We start from the raw sequence: 21,066 nt of genomic DNA on the forward strand, positions 1-21,066 counted from the left end.
GCGTTTTCTGGTCCAGGAATCAACCGCACCCACTAGAAAGAACAACCAATCCCCGTCCACCGTTTTTCCTCCCTCCATCTTAGCCCTCTGCCTTGCACCCTTCCTTATGCCCTTTCCTCACTTTCCCTCCTCTTCTCACTTGAGAAAGATGGGCTGCGTCCCATCGAAAATTTGTAAAAACAACCTTTCCCCGTAAGTTCCTCACTTTTATTTTATTTTTCATTTTTCTGTCAATTTCTAAGTTTTTTTGTGTGCCCACCCCAGGGCAAGAAGAAGTTCTTTTACATTATTTATAATGCTCGTGTGAGTTTATTTCAAACGTGTGTGTAATATATATATATATATATATATATCCAATTTATCCCCCTTCTAGATCCCCCCGATACATCAGCCACTGCTTCTATCGTATTGGTTATAATTAATTGAAAACAATACAGGTAGGGCATCTATACCTTAAGATAGCACTGGGGCATCTATCCCGAGGAGAGGTGGGGCATCTCTCCTTTCAGTACGGTGGAGTTGCCCTTACAGCCAGCGGGCCAACACATGGTCTAAGATGACTTGTCACTGCTTTTGGGCATTTGATAAACATGCTGCAGCAAGTTTTCACCCGTTAATTCAAAGTATTCAAACATTTTAACTGATGCCGACCAGAATCATTATGCTCTACCTTATAACAGAGCGGAAAATTCGGAGTCTCACTTCAAATTATGTTCTAAAGTAGCGTAAAAAAACGAATCACCACAAAACTTTAGAGGCTTGATATTAGTTGTCAAATTAATTAACGGACACCACCAGCAGAGCATACTGATGGTTTGTTTTTAAACTACCATGATCTGGGCCTCTCTCCCGGTGGGGAATCTCACCCAGACTTACCTTAAGCTCTTTTTATCGCAAAGTTTTCATCAAAATGAAAATATTGCAAATAATAGACGAGATAAATTTTTTATTGACCGAATAAACAGAAATATGTATATGCTTGATATTGCAATACATCTCTCCTATAACAACGTCAGAACAATAGTGGGAAGTTATAATAATATCTCTTTAGTGAAAATGAATTGCTGTTCGTTAGTCTCACTCAAGACATGTAACATGTTTTTTCCCAGACCGCACGTCACTGGTAGTGTAACAAGAATTGCAAGTCACTGGTTAAGGGTTAAAGATAACAAATTATTTGTATTCATGCCATTTGTAGTTTCAGGTGAAATAAGGCACGTTCAAGAATTTTGTTTCACAACATTTATTTTAGAAGTATCTTGAGACCGTGAGATTCTCTTGGTGTCTTTGAAAGAATTTTAGGTATACATAGTTCTGGTAAATACATGTTTTTGCATCACATCCGAATCTATAATAATAATGGCAATCCTGAATTAATGCCAAAACTAAAATTTCTTTTCACCAACAAGAAAGACATTGTTCATCGTATCAAGGCTACTGATACAAAGATGTTCATTTTAAAAATTCTGTCATCAAGTCTAATAACCTACCAAACGCAAAAAATAGATATTACACATATGAAAGAGTGCATAAAATAATGTTACAGGCCATCCATGTGTAGGGATGATATGATTTCATAATAAGAACTCTCTCTGACCGATTACATAAGATAGAACCATTTTTTCCGTCCACCAACTTCATTAATACCAATCAAAATAATTAATTATCACAATAAATACGAGGCAGTGAGTTCAAGTAAATATATTACTCCCATGCAATTTCAACAAGTACTCACTTTATACTTAAGTAACAAATCAGATGGGTCAAATCCCAGTGAAAACTTTAATAAATACATAGTTTTTAAATAGTTTTGGAGTTGTAATATTTCCATCAAAACTTGAGCACAGTCTAAATATTCACTTATTCTTACAATTACCATTTAAAAATGCATGAATACAACCAAAATGTCAACAAATTAGTCGTTCGAGCAATATTTGAGTTAAAAAAATATTTGTCAGGGCGATCTTAAATTATGGAAATTTAAATATATCTTTTGAATAAAAAAAATAATACCTGGACCGATTTCGACCGATTGGATAATAAAGGCTGGATCGATTTCATTAATTTTGGTTTTCATAAATTAGTGCAAGCTCAGGTAGGGTTAAAAGTGTAAAATTATTATTCCATAGGGCCCATGAGGCCCTGGAATGGGCCGAGAATCATTTCTATGAGAAACTCACTTATAGTTCGTTATCAATGCCTGCAGATCTTTTTACTTTTGAATATTTAAATTAGAGATATTTGTTACATATAGGGGAAAGATATTTAATTTGAAAAAAATAATTATAATATTGGATTTGATTTTCTCTTTTCACGTTGTTTACTCCGAGTTTTGAAAAAACAGTCATTAACACAGCGGAATTGAGTCAAGAGTTTTTTGATTTACAATCCCCTTAACGACCATCAGTTTACGTAGTTTGATTCTCTTTTTAAGTTTATTCACAGAACAAATCGTTAGATTTAGTTGTTAAAATGCTCTTATATCATAATTTCTTAATAAATTTAGTGGGTGAAATATTTTAAACTTACTTTAAACTATTTTCGTTAGTATACTTATTATATTTTAAGTCTATATAATCATTTGCATACGTAGTCTAAGTTAGTCACACTATTAACTGCTGACTGCACGAGAACTTCCTATTCTTTAATTTTTTACAATGTCAAGGAGATGGCGACCAAACTTACGTTGCGTCGTTGAGTTCAATCAAATGTGAGACGAGCTAACCGCACTGATGAGCAGAGAGAGACAGATAATAATAAATAGCCGTGTTGCTGTGGCAGAATTTCGTTATAGAACAACTGGAAATGAAGCGGATAAGCTAAGAATGCTACGAGTTAGTGAACAACAAACACAGCGACAGCGAGCACGACACAATGAAAAATTAGTGAAGAAGTAGTGCTTCTGCGATCCTAGAACGAGTATCATTCAACTACTATCGGTTCGTGGAATATTGTGCCGAAAATTCAGTAGCAGTAGGAGGAAGGAAATTCATTTTTCAGTATTGCGAGGCGTAATTGCCATTGACAGCAGATGAGGATTTCATCAAACTCTGCCGTAGGATAAGTGAAGATCCCTCATTTGAGCCAAAGTTGGTAAGTGAATAATGATAATTTGTGTGCTGCCATCCTGATTCAAACAATGTATGATTTTTTTAATGAAACAACAATTAAGTTTTTGTAAGAAAGTTTCAAAATCGATGTAAATCTGGAGCTCGCCAGACACTCGGTGTTTGGAATTCAAAGTGCTATAAAAATACTCAAGTACAACATAATTTTGAAGTGCGTATGGATTATTGTCCAATGAAATATTTAACAATTATGGTATGATTGGACTTTTGCTATTTCATATGCACTTCTGCACACATACTACATGTGCGTACTAACCATGACAATTGTGTTAATTTTTTTGGTGAATTTTTCTTCTGGCTATAAACATGATTTTTGTTATTCTTTTATAAGCTGTTAACTCTTAATTGATCTGATCTTTTTTATCTCTAGATGCAATGTTTGGTAGCAGTTGGTAGAAGAAATGAATGAACACTTCTACAAAATATGTTGCGTCGTCTTAGAATGACTATGTAGCAGAGCTGTATTCCCTTACGGGCAAACTTCAGAAGAATTCGGTTAAGAAATCATTTTATAGCACTTCAGTGTCTCCTGTTATTTTTCGTGAGTGCATCCAATAAGATATTCTAAGATTATTATAATAATTGATCATTGAAATGAACTTTTAACGTACCGCATTAAGTATGTTTTTTTTATAATTTCATAGGTGTATGCAGAAGGGTCTACCCTGATGCATCAGATGTGGTGCTGAAAGGGTGTCTGAGTAATTGGCTCAACCTGGCTAAAGTCAGGAAAATAAGAATGTAAGTAGTCGCTTCTCATTTCCCTGCCACATTAATTCGATCATCCCAGACATTTTCTTCATATTTTCCATTCCCTCTTACAATAGGTATACACTATAATGTTCCATGGAAGTTGAATCATTTACTGCCATTATGAGAATGTGGGGGTACAATATGGACATCTTATTTATTGAATCTGATTGCTTATTCTTTTTGGAATATTAGTTAATAATTTCTCAATTTACCTCCCTGATTTAAGCAAATGATACATGATATATCATTTCACATGGAGTAATTACTATTTTCTCTTCAGGGATTGGCAGGATAAACAGACCGAGGATCAGGCTGATGAAGACAATAATTTTGCTTAATAAGTTCACCAGTAACGATCTATAAGTATGTAACCATGTAAGTTCCATGCCCAGCCTTGTACTCCCATAACTTAACAAGAATTCAAAAGAATGAAGTTTTAATTTTAAATCCTCAAAGCCAATCAGCATACTTTTGAATGTTTTGATAAAATTCGAGCAATATGTTTTTACCTTTTGAAGATTTCTGTAATTTAGTTATTACCATGTGTGGCCTAGGGGGTCATAAATTTTTTTAAGTGTTTCTGTCTTAGATGTTTCCTATTCAGTTTGTAAGTATTTCACTCACTTCATTAATAATGATTAACTATCGATGACTAGATATCTATCTTTGGTATGTCCACCGCTGCCTCAACATGTACATAAATAATGAGAAAAATAAACTCTTCAGCATTTATTTGTTGCCCATTTTATTGTATAATTCTAGCACCCAAATTCTGTGCATGTGAAATGACTAACAATTGATAGAGTGGAAAATCTTCAATTTTGTTGTTGTAAATTGATCATTATTTAGGAGAGCATTTTATTTAGCAGAAATTTTAAGGCAGTTTTCCCTCAGCAAGTGTCACTACAGAAATGGTAGGTGTGGAACTAGTTTTTCTAGTATGTAGCAGGTGTGACACTACACTTTTTCAGCAGGTGTGATGTGACAAGTTTGCCGCAGGTTTGATGCGACAAGTTTGCTACAAGTTTGAAAAAGCGTAACTAGGAGGTTTGATTCAAGCTTGCCGCGAGCTTGCAGGCTTGTCATGACAAGTTTGCTGCAGGTTTGATGTGACAAGTTTGCCGCAGGTTTGATGCAACAAGTTTGCTACAAGTTTGAAAAAGCGTAACTAGGAGGTTTGATTCAAGCTTGCCGCGAGCTTGCAGGCTTGTCATGACAAGTTTGCTGCAGGTTTGATGTGACAAGTTTGCCGCAGGTTTGATGCGACAAGTTTGCTACAAGTTTGAAAAAGCGTAACTAGGAGGTTTGATTCAAGCTTGCCGCGAGCTTGCAGGCTTGTCCTGACAAGCTTGGTTAGTGATAGCCCAGATAGCAATGCAAGCTGGAATCAAGCTTGACTGATCAAGGCTGCAAGCTTGCAGCAACCTGGAAAAAACAAGCCTGTTAGCTTGATTCAAGCTTGAATCAAGCTAACTAGTCTCCACCAGTCAAGGTTGTTGCAAGCTTGAAAAAACAAGCCTGAATCAAGGGTATGACACCTTCCCGCATAGCAATGCAAGCTGGTAATAAAAGGTGGTATAACACTGTGTGCTCTTGCTAGCCACAGGTGAGTGAGTTAGTGTTATATATGAGTGGTGAGTTGTAAGTGAGTTTTGTGAGTGACTGAGCTTTCTGACCAGAAAATATTTCAACCTTGACACGAAAAGGGAAAATCAAGTTTGGCAGCTTGACATACGCTGGACTCAGGCTTGAAACATTCAACCTTGACATGGCAAGGAAAAATCAAGCTTGACATAAGCTAACATGCTATGTGGGAGGTGTGCGTTTATGATCGAGATTCGCAACATACATCGAGATCCAAAATTCCATTAGTCGACGTTCATTTCTTTCAGAAGTTGGTCCTCAAAAAAATTTTTCTGGAATTTCTTAGTTTGAAAAAATTGGAAACGAAATCCACAATGGACTTAGTGTTCCCCAAAATTTAGTACTTGACGTCATTTCCTTCACTTCTGCATTTATGAGATATAGTTACGCGTAGCTTTCTATCGCAATAACATAATTTATGCAACTAGCGCATATGCCTTTCGATTTTGATTTTCTAGTACATGTTCCATTACGAAGGCCTCGCTTTAAAAACTCTTCAGTGAGCATTTTAGAAAAAACATGGAAGTGGGATTGGTGGATCTTAAAATTGTCATACTTCACACATTAGAATAATCAAAAAAAGGTGAAATAATTTACGTTTTCGATAACCAAACCGGCAATTTCGCCCAATTAAGCAGCAGCTACGTAACACTTCAGTAGCCTAGGCTTCATCTCCACCAATACAACCTTCATTTTTGAAGACCAGGCGTGGGTAATCCACGGCCCGTACATATCCCTTAACGGCATTTCGAAATGGCCCGCAAAACGATTAAAAGCAATTAATTTTACCTTATAGATAGTGCTCAGTAAGAGTATGGATTCCTTAAAAAAGTAAACTAATATTTTACAAACAAAAGTGACCTGAGAAGGCTGTTAATTGCACCCCATATTGCCATACCAACTTAAAATAAGAGCCTGTGCGTTGAGTATGTACGTGCAAGTTTTTTTTCCGACCCCTACTTTCTATGAAAAGATGTAAAACTTGCTGGGCATGAAATGCCACGGGGCCGCCATAATCTTGCACACAGCGTAATAATCACTATGCTCACAACAAGTAATTTCTAATTTGTATGTAATAAATATAAATTAAAATAACCTTCGACCATCTACCTTCACGGAGTTCAGAAAACTACAAATAGTACATATGCTAGTTAATGAAATATGAATAGTGCGGTTCCCTGCTCTAGACATAGGAATACATATAAAAATTGAATCGACTGAAAAACAGGAATACTCAAATGCCATAAGTAAGTTTTTGTGAGCAAATTATTAAGTTTTATTTTAACACTAGAACGACGGCAGGGGTCATTTGACCCATTTTCAGAATTCAAATTTATTTTCCTCTTATTAAAATATTTTTTTTAATTTTGAAACTTTTTGACTTTGTTCATTTTGGTCTATATTTTGATAAATTAGTGAAAATTCAACAATAATGTTTTGTTTTAAATTTTTATGACGTGTTATGCCTAGAAGGACGGCTGGGGGTCACTTGACCCACAACTAGTTTTCGCGCTATTTTCTTGCCCGTGGGTACTTGAGTGCCATGTGTATCATAAAATCAGCAAGAGGCTAGTGTGGTAGATGATTTGCTTTATTTTGAATCTGGAAGTACCCGGTTCAATGCCAGTTTCGTCCCAAGGGCTCCTATCTGTATTCGAAAACCTAGGTATAGCGACTTGTTGTGCACAATCTTTCGATATTTTTAGGGCAGCAAAGGGGGAAAAAACCTTTTCAATCCTTGATTTGCGTAAATTCATGTAATTATGATATTTTAATTTTGTTTTATTTATTGTTCAATGATTATATTACCCACATCGGAAAATCGTCACGTATCCCAAGTATTGTTTTCCGTCGTCCAAGATTCAGAGCTCTTAGAGACATTATTTTAAATATCGACTCATCAGGTTTACGAATAACTTTCATTTTTCTGGTCTGAAGGCATGGTCACTTGACCTGGCCCCTTTGCCGTGTGTCCAGCATTTGTGCCGCCTGACCCCGTCGGGGTTTGGGGCGGGTTGACTGCACGCTGCTTCCGGGGGAAAAATCCTGTCTCTTTTTCAGAGAGCGGAGGAATTGGGTGGACTGTAAAACTCTACTGTAAATCCTACCCTTGCAATCCGCACGTAGGTCGGAGAAGAAGAATTACTGCAAGTTCCTGGAAGATACGAATCAGGATACGGTTGGCGGTTGAGTCCCTGCCTTTCGAACAGCAATTAGCGTTACTTCTGAAAATGTTGTCCTTTTGTATGAATTTCTAATGCTCTCCAGCTCTCTATAGCTCCAATAAAACTAGAGAAGATTCTACCATAATGCGCTTTCGTTTGCAGATTTTTTTGCATTCATATCAATAACGAGTTGAGGAAGAAAGTAAGAAATCGAGAAATATATCATAAGAAGAGAATCGTCGCGATTCAAATAGCTGTAGGGAATATTGAAGATCAGTCTAGAAGTGAATCGTAAACATCAGTTCAAGGACATTAAGACCAATCCATCAATATCTGCGTGTGATGGAAGCGACGAAGTCCAAGATAGTGAATCCGATGGCGACTTTGGCGTGATAGCAAATGCTTAGCTCTATCCAACAAAATGCAGCTGTCCTTTTATGAGGTAATTTCCAAATAAACCAGACAAATTTGGAATCGAGTACTGGGTTTTGACAGATGTGAAATGAAAATACAGCCCAAATGAAATTCCACATTGTGGCAAAGATGATGATATGCCATCAAATCAAGCTTTGGGGAAATAAATAGTTACTAAAGTGACCGTAAAATACAAGAATGCAGGAATAAATGTAACTTGTAACAATTATTTTCCATCCATCCAGCTGGCAGGAAGTCATAAAAAAATGGAATACTTCTCTTGCATGGACGATCTGAAAAAATCAGGCGTGACGCACAAATATCCATGACCCCTAAAATAGCCATGTAATCCATTCAACGCGAGTGTTCAAAAATACCTTAAGCCATACTCTTACGTAGAATCAGGCAAAATAGAACAATAATGTACTTTCACTCAGCAGCATGATCTCAGGCGACACCATTTCCGAAACGAATAAAAGAATACCAGAGACCATCCTATATCATAATAAAAACAAAGCGGGAGTAGACATGATGGATAACATGTATCAATTTATTTACACGTCTCCAAATCCAACAGCCATATCTCCACGGGCACAAAAAAGAAAAAGGTGCCAAATACCGTCAAATTGAATCATTGCACCAATTTCCTTTCCATTTTCCAAATTCCTTTTCATGTGCAAATGGCTGGTGTCTTAACACCCCCTGCCACACGCTTTTAAGCGGCTTGCAGGTTAGTGAGTAGATTAAGATGTAGATGAATAAATCTTCCAATGAACGCATTCAGCGCAAAAAAATATTTTGTGGAAACAGCGCTGAAAAAATACTGCCTGTCTGAGTTTTACAACAAAGTAATAAGTTTTAAAAATTTTAATGTAAATTTTGTAAACCCAGTACCCCTATTGTTTGAACATGTAGCACAACTTTTGTATTGAGTGTATGTATTTTCATTATTTGATTTGCAATCAACTACAGTATGTCCTCATTTAACGTCGTCCCATTTAACGTTGTTTCACGATAATGTTGCCCAAAAATTGAAACCCTTGATCATTTAACGTCGCTATTGCTTCGCGATAACGTTGTTCAAATTATGCGCCGCGAAAAAAATGAATGGCAAATAGGACGCAAGCGCATCTGATGTATAGTAAATATTACTATTTTAATGCGATTGGTAATTTTCGTTCGACAGAAAAAGGTGGCGTGGGTAGCGTATGTTAAATATGCATCTGAGTGAATAATTATCGCCTCCTTTACCCATTATTCGTATATTTTTCTGATGCCAACCGAAAACAATGTCCACGAAGAAGAGTGGATATCCTGGTGGTTCTTCAGACGTGAAGAAAAAACGGCGACATTAGGACAAAAACTTGGTATTATTAAAAGAATTGAATAAGATGCAACTGCTGGAGAGATTGGTCGAGTTTTAGGTTTGCAGGTCGAGTTTTTACAATAAAAATTTCTTCTGTTACTGAAAATATCGATGTTTCGCCATTAAAATACTTTCTTTTTAGTTTTTATATTTCATTTAATAATGCCTTCTTCCCAACCTTTTCGTTATGAAAATTCGTTTCATTTCGAATGAATCGTTATCATGCTGAAGTGAATAATCGGTAATGAATGTTTCTCGCGATTTCCGCCGCGTTAAAGAATTCATATCGTCACGAAAATTGACTCGCCCTTCATCCTCGTGCTTCAGAGTGTCAGATTCAGATTTTTTCATTTTGGCCTGATTCAGGTGTCTCCCGATTGGTCACGAAGTGTGCTTAAAGTTACGGCTCCGATAATTGGCCTCCTTGGATTCTCGCCCGGGAAATTCTGGATTCTTCACGAAGAAATGGATTGTTAGGAGCATGGCTAGGAACCAATTTAAATTTTTTACATTGTTTCTTATGGGAAACGCTGCATCGATTAACTTTGTTTCGCTTGACGTCGACTTTTTCAGGAACAAATCAACAACGTTAAACGAGGACTCACTGTACTACGTACGGTTCAATTCATGATTCTTTAAAATAATTGTTATTAACTTTTGACGATGGAAATAATATTTAATAATGTTATATAGTGTTTTTAATGAACTTATTCAACAATTATTACGATTAAACTGAATATTGGTTGAAAATTAGGCGTTTTATTCCAAATACATTTTAGGGGTCAAATGACCCCTAGCCGTCCTTCTACGTAGCGCGAAACTCCCGTCCTCCTAGTGTTCATATGAAAGTGGCAAACTCTTGCCTATTCATTTGCTATTGCGCACGGCATAGTTTTCTTCAAACAAGCACAAATGCATAAGATTGCACTAATAGCGATAATAAATAAGTGTGAGTGACCAATGTGTGTACCACATGAAATGACCTGTAGTAGCATTAAAATCGAAAATAGCATAAAAATAACTCCAATGTTCGCCAAAAATAACAAAAACTAATTCTTTAAAATTCGTCATTTTTTTTATTTACCCGCAAAACTCATTAAACTGCTAATTTACTCTACTCATCTAAATTTTCCATCGATTTAGAATTACTGCCATAAAATATACACGTTACCACAACAATATACGCAAATAAAAGTGGAATAAAAAAGTTGACTCTTGAGTGCGACTCATAATTAAGTACCCCTGTGTGAACGGAAGGGCCATTGTTGAGTATAAATAGCAGAAATGAGTTTTAAATGTATACTGAAGTGCCGTTTGTAGACGAGGCAGTTGTAGTAAAGCAGGGAAAGAGTTGTAAGAAGCAGTAGAAAGCACGGTCTTTAGCGAGCGCACCATGAGCAAAATGTTGAGCAAAAGGTATTTAAAGTGAAGCCCTGGTGTTGTAGTGAACGCTTATAGAAAAACAAGGAAGAAAACGGTGAAATAACGGCAATAATAACCGTAGGGGTGAATGCATTCTATCTGCGTGAAATTCCATGGTAGCCATTTGCAGCGCTTTTCTTTTTTTTCATTGACTGAAATCTTTTAACATGGCAGTGGACATCTACGAAAGGAAATAGCCATGAATATTATAAAACAAAGTGAATATATTGTGAGAAAAAGGTAGCCAGTAGCATTCGGTCTCGATTCCTTAAGGAATTAATTTATTTTTCGGAAATACCTCTTCTTGCATTTTGATTATAAAATGTAATTTCCTACGTAATTTATATGAACTTTTAAATATGGCTTGCCTTAATGAGAGTTTCCATAGCATCTGACGATCAATATTAGCTCATTTCCAGTTTCAGGACCACACCACGCGACGAAAGAAGCGATAATTGGTCTAAGAGACAAGAGGCTTTATTTCATTCGTTGGCTTAATCCATTTTGATGGAAATGTAGTACCTCCTCAATCCTGTTGAACCACACTGAATTTGATACCAATGGGTGGACAAAAATAGTTTGCCTAGATTATTCAAGGTAAAAATATTCACCAAGGGAAAGGACGTGTCAATTTTATCAAAATTTGAATTCAAATTTTTACATCTAACACTAATCTAAATTTTATAATTCATACCACTTAATGAAGGATCGACCGTAGAACAAGAAATAGAAACTAAATGATTATGACTTTTCTTATGATTTAAATTTGCAAATCATTACTTTACCTGTAACTATGTCGGTCGGCACTGCAGTAGTAGAGATAAATGAAGCGGAATCCCAGGTAGAAAATAGCAGCCACAGAGAACCACAATGGATAGAGGGCCATGGCAATCGAGAGTGCAATGAACCTGCAACCTATGGATACGGAAGAAAACCACAGGTTAATGCAGGAAGAGAAAGTTAAAATTCTGAAAATGTGATTTACATTTATTGCTCAACAATATAATTACTCATGTTTGCCATAAGAAAAAAGTAGAGGATGAAAGGTAGTCCTTGCACAAGGTCCGACAGACGACAATGCGTGCGGATTATTACGAAACATCATATCCAGAGCACATTCCGAGGTAACCTCGTTCCCCGTTGGAAACACGCGCAACGATGAAAAACATGAAAATGCCTTTTCGCATGCCGCTCAATAAAGAAATGCGTAATTGGTGTGTGATGCAACACCACCAACCACTTCCAACGCAAGTTTGACAAGTGTGGTGTGAGTACTTCGCAACGTGACTAGACTTGCACAACAACTCAGAAGCAATGGGACCCCTTTTCGGGAAGGTTGGCAGTTTTATTAGTGATTAGATGACCCGGTGAACTAAGTATTACCTTCTTCTATCTATCTATATGCAATCAATTAAGACTAGTTAAACTATTTCAGATACAAACACAAAATTGAATTTTACCAGATACTAATATGATATATTACCTTGTAAGTGGGCATGGAATGCTGCTCCCTTCTTTCATTACTTTCTTATTATTGCTTTTATTACTTTCTTGATACTCATAATTTTTCCCACATTCCCAACGGCAGCGACATCCTTATGGAAACAGTTGATGCCGTGTCCCTTTACACATCTATCCCCCACGAGGAAGGAATTCTACTTGCTTCACCATTTCCTTTCGCGAGGATCTACACCGTATTCTCCATCCACCAGTCATATGCAAGATGGACATTCAGTTCGAAAACAACGACGATTTGCAATGCTAAGGAGTGCCGATGGTCACAAGAATATAAATGATTAATGCGATGTTGAAATGATGCTCGGGATCTGATCTGGTTGCCGATATTATTTTCTGAAACTATGTATTCTCGCGATGCCTCCTTGCACTCAGACATCACTCTCGCGATGAGCACTGACTTTTCGTATTCCGACTCGTCACCCATTCCCAAGGCTACTTAAGGAATATTTGAGGTCACCGTTGAAGCTCTGCATCAGGAGGGGCGGGATTTGTTGACTCCCGATTTTTGTTGCGGAGGACCACGGACCAGCGTAAAAAAAAGCTCTAGAAATCAATGTTCTTTTCAGAGGTCGATTCCAAGAGCTGCTGATCGGATATCCAGTATCCAGACATTTCATTTACCAGTCTTATCTCTATAGCCTTTTCAGCTTAACAATCCCAAAATTCGTTTAATCGCCATAAAACTCTGGTGTCATCCCACCTTATCCTGCGTAGAGTGATCTATAATGATGTTGTTTATGTTAATCATTTGGCTCTTAATAACATAATTCCACTTTTTTCATTATTGCTGATATAATTGGATGTTCTGCTAGAGTAATATAGATGTAGGTGAATTTAATTATCGTGTAAATTAGACAATATTTGCACAGACTTCGAAATAAGTTGGAATGCATAGCGTAATGGCTTACAAATATGTGGGTTATATTATGCATTGGAAACAGGTATGTACTTTGGTTTGGAAGTATATTTATTTGTGTATTATTTGATATGTATTTGGCACCACTGCCTTTTGACATGTATATAATAGAGCTACAAATTGGCCATATTTACACTTTTTGGAAGTTTGTGACAATCCATTACGGCGTGCAAGTTTTACCACAGGTACAATGCTTCCTCGTCTCCGGCTGCTGAAGTCGAGACAAAGATTTAGGGCAAGAGGAGATGCAGGACCTATCAGCGGACCAAAACTACGGCCCGGGAGTACCCGATTTGGTGTTAAGAGCCGAAGGAGCGGCTAAATTCTGCGCAAAATATTTGACACATAAAACGTTAGTCTAGCATTAAAAAGTGTGAGTATTGGTTGAAATTGACTTTCAATTTAATCTCTATCTGTATTTGTTTTACGAAACCAATGGAGGCGTACATGAATAGGGAAAATATGTACCATTAGGTCACTCTTTAAAATGATTGTCCTCAATGTAATCCGGATGCAAACATTTGCAATTTCAGGTACTGACAAGAATGTCCCGAGGTGGAATTGAGTAAATGCCAGAAAAAGAGATATTTTAATATTTTCAAAGCTATCTACATAGTCAATATATGGTTGCTAATTACGAGAGCAAGATGGTGGCAAGGCAAGCCAGGCGTGCATGTCTCTCCACAGTATTATTTTATTTCTGTGGTTACAACGTCTTCGTTTATGTTTTGTGTTTTTCCAACGCAGATAGTGTTTCACTTTATAGGGATGAGTTGCAGAAATGCTGTTAATGCAATTTTTTTTATTACTGTGCTTTATACTGGTTTTGGTGTTTTTTAGCCACCCTTCTCAATCGGGCCCAACACTCTCGGTCAACGTGACTCGTCGCTCCCGGGATTTGGCCTGCTTCCACCCCGGCGACCGTTTTTCATCCCTTCCGGTATTTTCCCATTGTCACTTCAAGTCCATCCCAAAAATTTTGTGCATAGGTTCTAATTGAGTGTTATGCAATGAATGGTGTGTTAGTTTCTTTGCGTCCTTTCTCTACGTAAAATGTGTGCAACGAAGTTGAGTGTATATTACCAAAATTTACGTAGTTTGATAAACAAGCTTGGGGCAATGTACTCGTTTTTTCATGAACTACGAAGTCACCATGTGATATCCCTCACGGAGACGTGGCTTTGCGACAATGTTTCTGATGGCGAATTATCTATATCCACTTCTCATAAAATTTTCAGATGTGATCGAGTCGGTAAGCGTGGTGCAGGTGTCCTTCTTGGCGTTGACAATCGTTTCTTGGCGCTACGTCGCCCTGATTTGGAGTTAGGCCCCGAGATAATATGCGTCGAAGTAACTCTCTCCTTTAATACAATGTCTTCTGTAGGGAGATGACTATTAATTGGTACATTTTATCGACCACCTTCCGATGAGAAGAACACTTTGGAACGGTGTTTCAACTCTGTGTCACTAGCCCGCAGTGTGGGTGAAGTTATTCTCTTAGGTGACTTTAATTTAGGCATTGACTGGTCCTACCCTGTGAATGTTAAGAGTTTATCTGGCCTTGAGGAGTTTTTTGTTGATCATTTCATTAATGGGCTGGGCCTCAAGCAATGCAATATGTTCCTACGAGGGTTGGTAGTCCTGGATCTTGTCTTATCCTTGCTTGAGTTGAAAGTTTGCCCTGCTGGCGACTATTTCTGCTCCCACCACGAGTCCCTAGAAATTTTGCTTGAACCCAGCGGGTGGCCACCCCTACACCAAGGTCTACTCCGCCCCCTTCTCCACGTCCTCTAACCCCCATCTGGAAAAGAACGGATTGGGCTCATGTAAATGACACCCTCATCTGCCTCCCATGGTGCCTCTTGGAAGAAGGCTCTGTGGACGAAGCCCTTGATATGTTTTATGACTGGTTGGCAGGTGTCCTGAAGGACTGCATTCCGCATCGGAAAACCTGTTCCAGAAGGTTCCTACTTTGGATGACCAGTGAGACAGTTTTTGTTGTAAAAAATAATCTAAGTGCTTGGCACCAGTACAGATATTTTCCTAACCACAGCACATTAAAAACTTTCAAAAACCTTCGGCACCATGCCAATTATCTAACTAAGTTAGACTTTAACAACTATATATCCTCAATTTCCTCCGAATGTGTTTCCAACCCAAAACGGTTCTGGTCTATGATCAACTCGAGGCGTTATTCTGCTTCCACGCCTTTGGAAATGTCTTTTGGTGATGAAACTGCTGTTGGTCCTGGGTGTGCTGACCTTTTTTCCAAGTTCTTTTCATCCACCTGCAACTCTAACCAACTTTTGGATACCTCTGTTCTTTATATTAATTGTATTAGTTCCCACTCTCTCTCCTCACCTTCCACTTCTCCCGATGAATGTCTTAAATTGTTGATATCCTATAAGACCAACCATGTAACTGGTTCAGAGCAGCTGGCTGCATTGTTCCTAAAAAATGCAGCCCCATCCTTGGCTGTACCCCTATCCATCATTTTTAACAGATGTTTTTCAAAGGCACATTTTCCGTTAGTGTGGAAAATTGTTCAGCATTTTCCCAATCTTCAAATCCGGAAAGAAATATTCTGTAGAATCATACCGTTCTATCTCAATTTTGCCAATTATATCAACTATTTGTGAGCGCAGCATTCATTAACGTCTGTTGTATTTCTCTTTTCCCTTAATATCTGACGAATAGCATAGTTTCCTTCCCGAATCATCTACAGTTACAAATCTGTCCATTTTGCACAAAAATTGCATTGACGCTTTCGAGACTTTATCACAGCTGGATGTATGCTACATTGATTTTGCCAAAGCTTTTGACAAAATTAACCATCAATTACTGCTCTTCAAATTAGAGAATCGGTATAATGTCCATGGCAATTTTCTTTCTATCTTATCATCTTTCCTATGAAACCAGCAACAACACACTATTGTAAATGGGTCGCGTTCTTTGATGGCACCGGTTACATCTGGAGTTCCACAAGGGAGTGTCCTCGGGCCTTTACTGTTTGCTTTGTATATTGATGATCTGGTTAAAATTATCTCCTCTACCAATTGTAAAATATTATTATACGCAGATGACTGCAAAATTTTTGAACATATTGATTCCCCGAGAAACTGCCTTGCTCTGCAGAAGGCTCTTGCATTGACCAATGGTCTGAGATTTGGAGTCTGAAAATTAATCCAGCCAAGTCTACCATCCTACCATTCACAGAAACGCAACCTGCCATTCACACATACGCAAGTCTATCCTGAGTATAAATTACCGATTATCTGGACATCATATTCCTTCAGTCACGTCTCAGAAGGATTTCGGGGTTATTTTTGACTCTAAGCTGCTCTTTCGTGAGCACATTAAATCCATTTCCACCCACTTTGGTGAGTATGATGTATCGCCACAGTGAGGTGTTGGACTTAATTTCTCTACGAACCTTCTTCCTTTCCTGTGTTTCTCCAGTCCTAGAATACTGCAGCCAAATCTGGTCTACGGCCCCAACTTCTTCATTAAAGCTCCTAGAATGCCCATTGAATTTTTTTCCTCTTTATTGTCCGCAACCGCCAATTGCCTTTTCGTAACTTCTCCCACAATAAGATTACGTCCCCTCTTGGCATTGCTACTTTAGCTGATAGCCGTATCCTCAATGAACGGAGACTCTTCTTAAAAATCATTAATGGCAAATACAGATCATCTGACCTTCTTTTTTTTTCCGCTTCGTGTTCCTTCGCGCACGACGAGGTCGAGTGACCTATTTCATTGTTTCACCACCCTGTTTCACATTATTTTCAACTCAGACTGCCTTCTTCCATTAACTCCTATGCCAAATGTGTTCCAAATTTTGATTCCTTTTTTCATCCCTCATCCATCTTGCACCATCACTATTGTAATTTTCCCCCGTATTCCTCACACCACCCTATGAAATTTACTATTCATTGTTATTTATTTGTAAATACCGTTGAATATTTTTGTTCATTATTGGTTACGTTGCTTAATATTATTAAATTCTTTCTCATGTTATTGTATTCCTCTGTAATTGGCCTCGTGCTGTTTTTGGACAGGATTAAATAAATAAATTAATTAATTAACGCATTCATCGCGGTGCTCACAAAATATTTCTCGATTCTCCACAGGCATTGCTGAGCGCTGACGGTGGATACCCACATCCACGCGGGGAATTCACCGCGCTATTACTTGACGGGATCCCCATTAATCCTCTTTCTCATTCCAGTCCCACCCCTACCTTGCGGGTAGGATAACACGGCTCGCCAGTTAAACACCAGTAGGCAAGGAAGTGTACTCTTTGCTGGTCTCTACCAAAAGAAATAAATCTTTCCACTGTCTATACAGGAAGTAGCCTCTCTTGCATTGATATTATTATCATTTTAATTGAAAATAATAAAATTTAGAAATCTTACATCACGCCATCTCACAAACCTATATTCCTTTTTTCTGTATATAGAATTGTAAATCTTGGGAAAAGTTGGAATTAACGCAAATGCGTCTCTAAAAGCATATACGATAGTACATGATAAAAAATGGTAGCAAAAAAGTTTACATCATCATTCAAACTATGGTAAGCACCCAGCGTTAATGCTGTCGGTACTCAAACTAGCATTTCAAATAAACACAAGTACCTGGATCTCCTGCACGCTAATTAAGGCAAGAAAGGAAAGCGCGTGCCACAAGTTTAGGTTGATTTAAGAAACGTACCGTAAATTGCAAGAAATATATCACGCGCAATGTTGGTTTTGCCATCTTGACCATTGTGCTAAACGCGTCTAACAACATAGAAAGAAATTCCTATTTGGTTGGGTACATGGCTAACTATTTTATTGAATTTTCAATATTGCATCATAATGCCAATTTTCAGAGCTAAGATTGCGTCCAGAATAATCATGCCTTCATAAAAAAAACCTCTTAGTAAGTGTGAATATCTCCCAGGCGTACTTCCACTTAAAAATGAGAAATTTTCAATCTCAGAAATAATTATTTAGCTAAAGTTTTATGAAAACAACTTCGGTTTTCGTACTGTTTTAATTATTTTGTGAGAATTTAAATGATTTAATCGACTACAGGAGATAGGGTGATCCCGTGGCTGAACATTTCTATTTCCATGTTCACCGATTGAAAAGTACACCAAGCCCAAAGTCAAGGGTCAATTTATCCCTCAGGCTAAGTATCTAATATTCTAATGCTTTATTGTTGATAAGACAAAAAAACATTTTTTCAGTATTTCTACTCCTAACAAAAGTATAAGCTTGGCATAATATTCATACGGTGACCTTTTTTTTGCCTTTTTTTGGCGGCGTCCAAGCCAAATATCTTCAAAGACAACCGCCGCTTCGCCAATGTCCAATGCACAGCCAACTTTTTACATAGCGCGCGCAAGCGCAGAACCGCGTTTTCTACCAGATGAGGAGGATACCCTACAAATTCTTGCTATGAACTTACCAGCACACGCCACGTCGCGTAGTGCACCACCCCACGTGTGGAGGGGAATTTTTAACACTTTTTTCTCACAAAATGCATCAGTAGTGACAAATCATTTCGAATCCATTCAAAATTCATGAGTCATATTCCCAAATATTTGGTGTGCTGCGGCTATTCAGCACCTAAACAACAGCCGCCACTATTTATTACACGCTCCATCCACGACCTGTATCCTCTGGATTCACACTAGTCTCCTCTTTTTAACCAATCATGTCTAATACTATATCTTTCGTTATTCTTTGCAACATATACCCTCTATTTTCCTGCATACCATATCTCGAACACCTAGAAGTCTATTCTCGTCCTCCTTCCTTAACCTCCATGTTTCCTTTCCATAAAGCACCATACTCAAGATCAGATTTTATGCTTGTTTTATTGACGCTTTCACTCATCCCTTACATCAGATCTATCCTATTCATATATCATCCCTTGCAAACGCAATTCTCATTTCGATATTCTTGCCACTGAGGTGTCATTTTTCCTCTAACGTGTTGTCCAAAGAATGACCTAAATATCAAAAGCGAAACAATAACTAATTTACTATAACAAAATAGACGACTAATGCGATATAATTTCTAAATATGTTAGTATTATCGTAAAAATTTGAACCTCTCCTAGATTTGTAAACAGCAAAAACAAATTAAAGTATACCAGGACTAGCCACGGTGATAACTTTTTACGGAGTCACCCGCAATGCACAAATAGTGCGAAAAATCCTCAGAGGAAAAATCATTCGCCTTGATCGGGATTCGAACCCGGATCCCTCGATTCCCGGCCGAGTGCTTTAGCCAGTTAAGCTACCGAGGCGTCATTCTCCCTTGTGGAAATTTGTGGACTATACCGGACAAGGTGTATAGTCCACAAATTTCCACAGGGGAGAATGACGCCTCGGTAGCTAGGACGGAGTGGACGTGTTTCGGAGCTATCTGTGAGTCAGTGACCGAGGTTTTCTTTCCCGGCGATCGAGCCCTTGATCGCCAGGAACGTGGTTTTTGCGTTCCCGGTGGAGTGCTTTGCCTTTCGGTTGAAGGCAAAAACTTTGTTTTTTGTGGGTTCGCACCCCTGTACCAGGGGTATGCGGACAGTGTTTTGTGTCGATGTACGCAGAGTGAGCCGTCACAATGCCAGTTGAGAAGAAGAACACTCTCCGTGTCAACATAGAGAGTGTGAGTGAGGCGCCATCAGTCCTTGAGGTCCACCAACTGCTCGGTGGAGACCTCAGGCTGAAGACAGAGGAAATCTACGGAATCAGGCTGGGTCCGGCAAGGAAGTCGATCTTCGTTAAAGTCAAGCAAGAGACTACCTTCGAAAGGATTATGGTGAAAGCGGGAGAAAAATTTCAGGTGCAAGTCCATCTCCGAAAGATATACATACGTTAAAGTGTGTCAACTACCCTTCGAGGTGTCACGTGAGCAAGTGGAAGCTGCATTATCCAAGTACGGAAAAATATTCGCGTATGTGGAAAATAGGTGGGCCGGCGATGGGTTACACCAGGGCACTTTGACGGGCACTAGGACCGTTAAGATATCCCTCACCGAAAATATACCAAGTGTCATTAGTATTGAAGGTGAACGCGCTGTCATTCATTACGATGGGCAAAAGTTAACGTGCTCAAGATGCGGAAGTGAAGAACATTTGAGGCTACAGTGCCCCAAAACGAAGGCCGGACCGTCATACGCTAATGCACTCAAAAATTCTGGGGGGGGGGGAGAAGATGAGAACGACGAGGAGAGGATGGACATCCCAGTAGAAGACGGGGTTGTACAAGTGGTGGAGGAGACGCCCAAATCGGTTGAAAGTGGGGGCAATGTTTCGCAAAATAACGGCAAAAGTGCTGTGAGTGCAACAGAGGGGGTGGAAGTGAAGAAAAAGGAGAAAAAGAGAAATAGGCAACGTAAGAAAAATATATCCAACGGCATAAACAACGACAGCAATGTGCTTGTTTCCTCAACCGAGACGGACACGGAAGAAGCAGTAGTGTTGGAGAGAAATTTTGTAGTGAAGGGGGGAAAACCCGATAGTAAATTGTGGAGATCATAAGTGAAGGGGAGGGAGGAAATGTTTTAATGAATGCCTCAGGCATTGTGGGTTCGACCGAAATGATGGATTTGAGGGAGGGAGGTTGTGATGACAATATGAAAGTGCTGGAAGAAGAAAAAACGTCCTCGGCCCTTGGGGGGTGGGAGGGGAGGGAGTTTTTTCTTCCTTTCTTACACAACCAGGTCCAAGCAGGCTGTGGTCGCAGCGAGA

At 38.5% G+C, this 21,066-nt stretch overlaps 1 protein-coding gene across 4 annotated transcripts in view; it reads right to left on the bottom strand.

Moving 5' to 3' along the window:
- Positions 1-21,066, bottom strand: part of LOC124156973 — a 158,337-nt gene that overhangs the window by 76,139 nt on the left and 61,132 nt on the right. For 3 of the 4 annotated variants that reach the window (XR_006864488.1, XR_006864489.1, XM_046531417.1), the window contains one exon: positions 11,678-11,807. Coding sequence is in view for 2 of the 4 variants with exons in the window: in XM_046531417.1 (XP_046387373.1) it covers positions 11,678-11,807 (130 nt within the window). In the remaining 2 variants the exon portion in view is untranslated. The remainder of the gene's footprint in view (positions 1-11,677; positions 11,808-21,066) is intronic. The other variant, XM_046531416.1, reaches the window with a different exon arrangement.

This window comes from Ischnura elegans, chromosome 4 (assembly GCF_921293095.1).
Source record: "Ischnura elegans chromosome 4, ioIscEleg1.1, whole genome shotgun sequence".
Taxonomy (NCBI): Eukaryota; Metazoa; Arthropoda; class Insecta; order Odonata; family Coenagrionidae; genus Ischnura; species Ischnura elegans.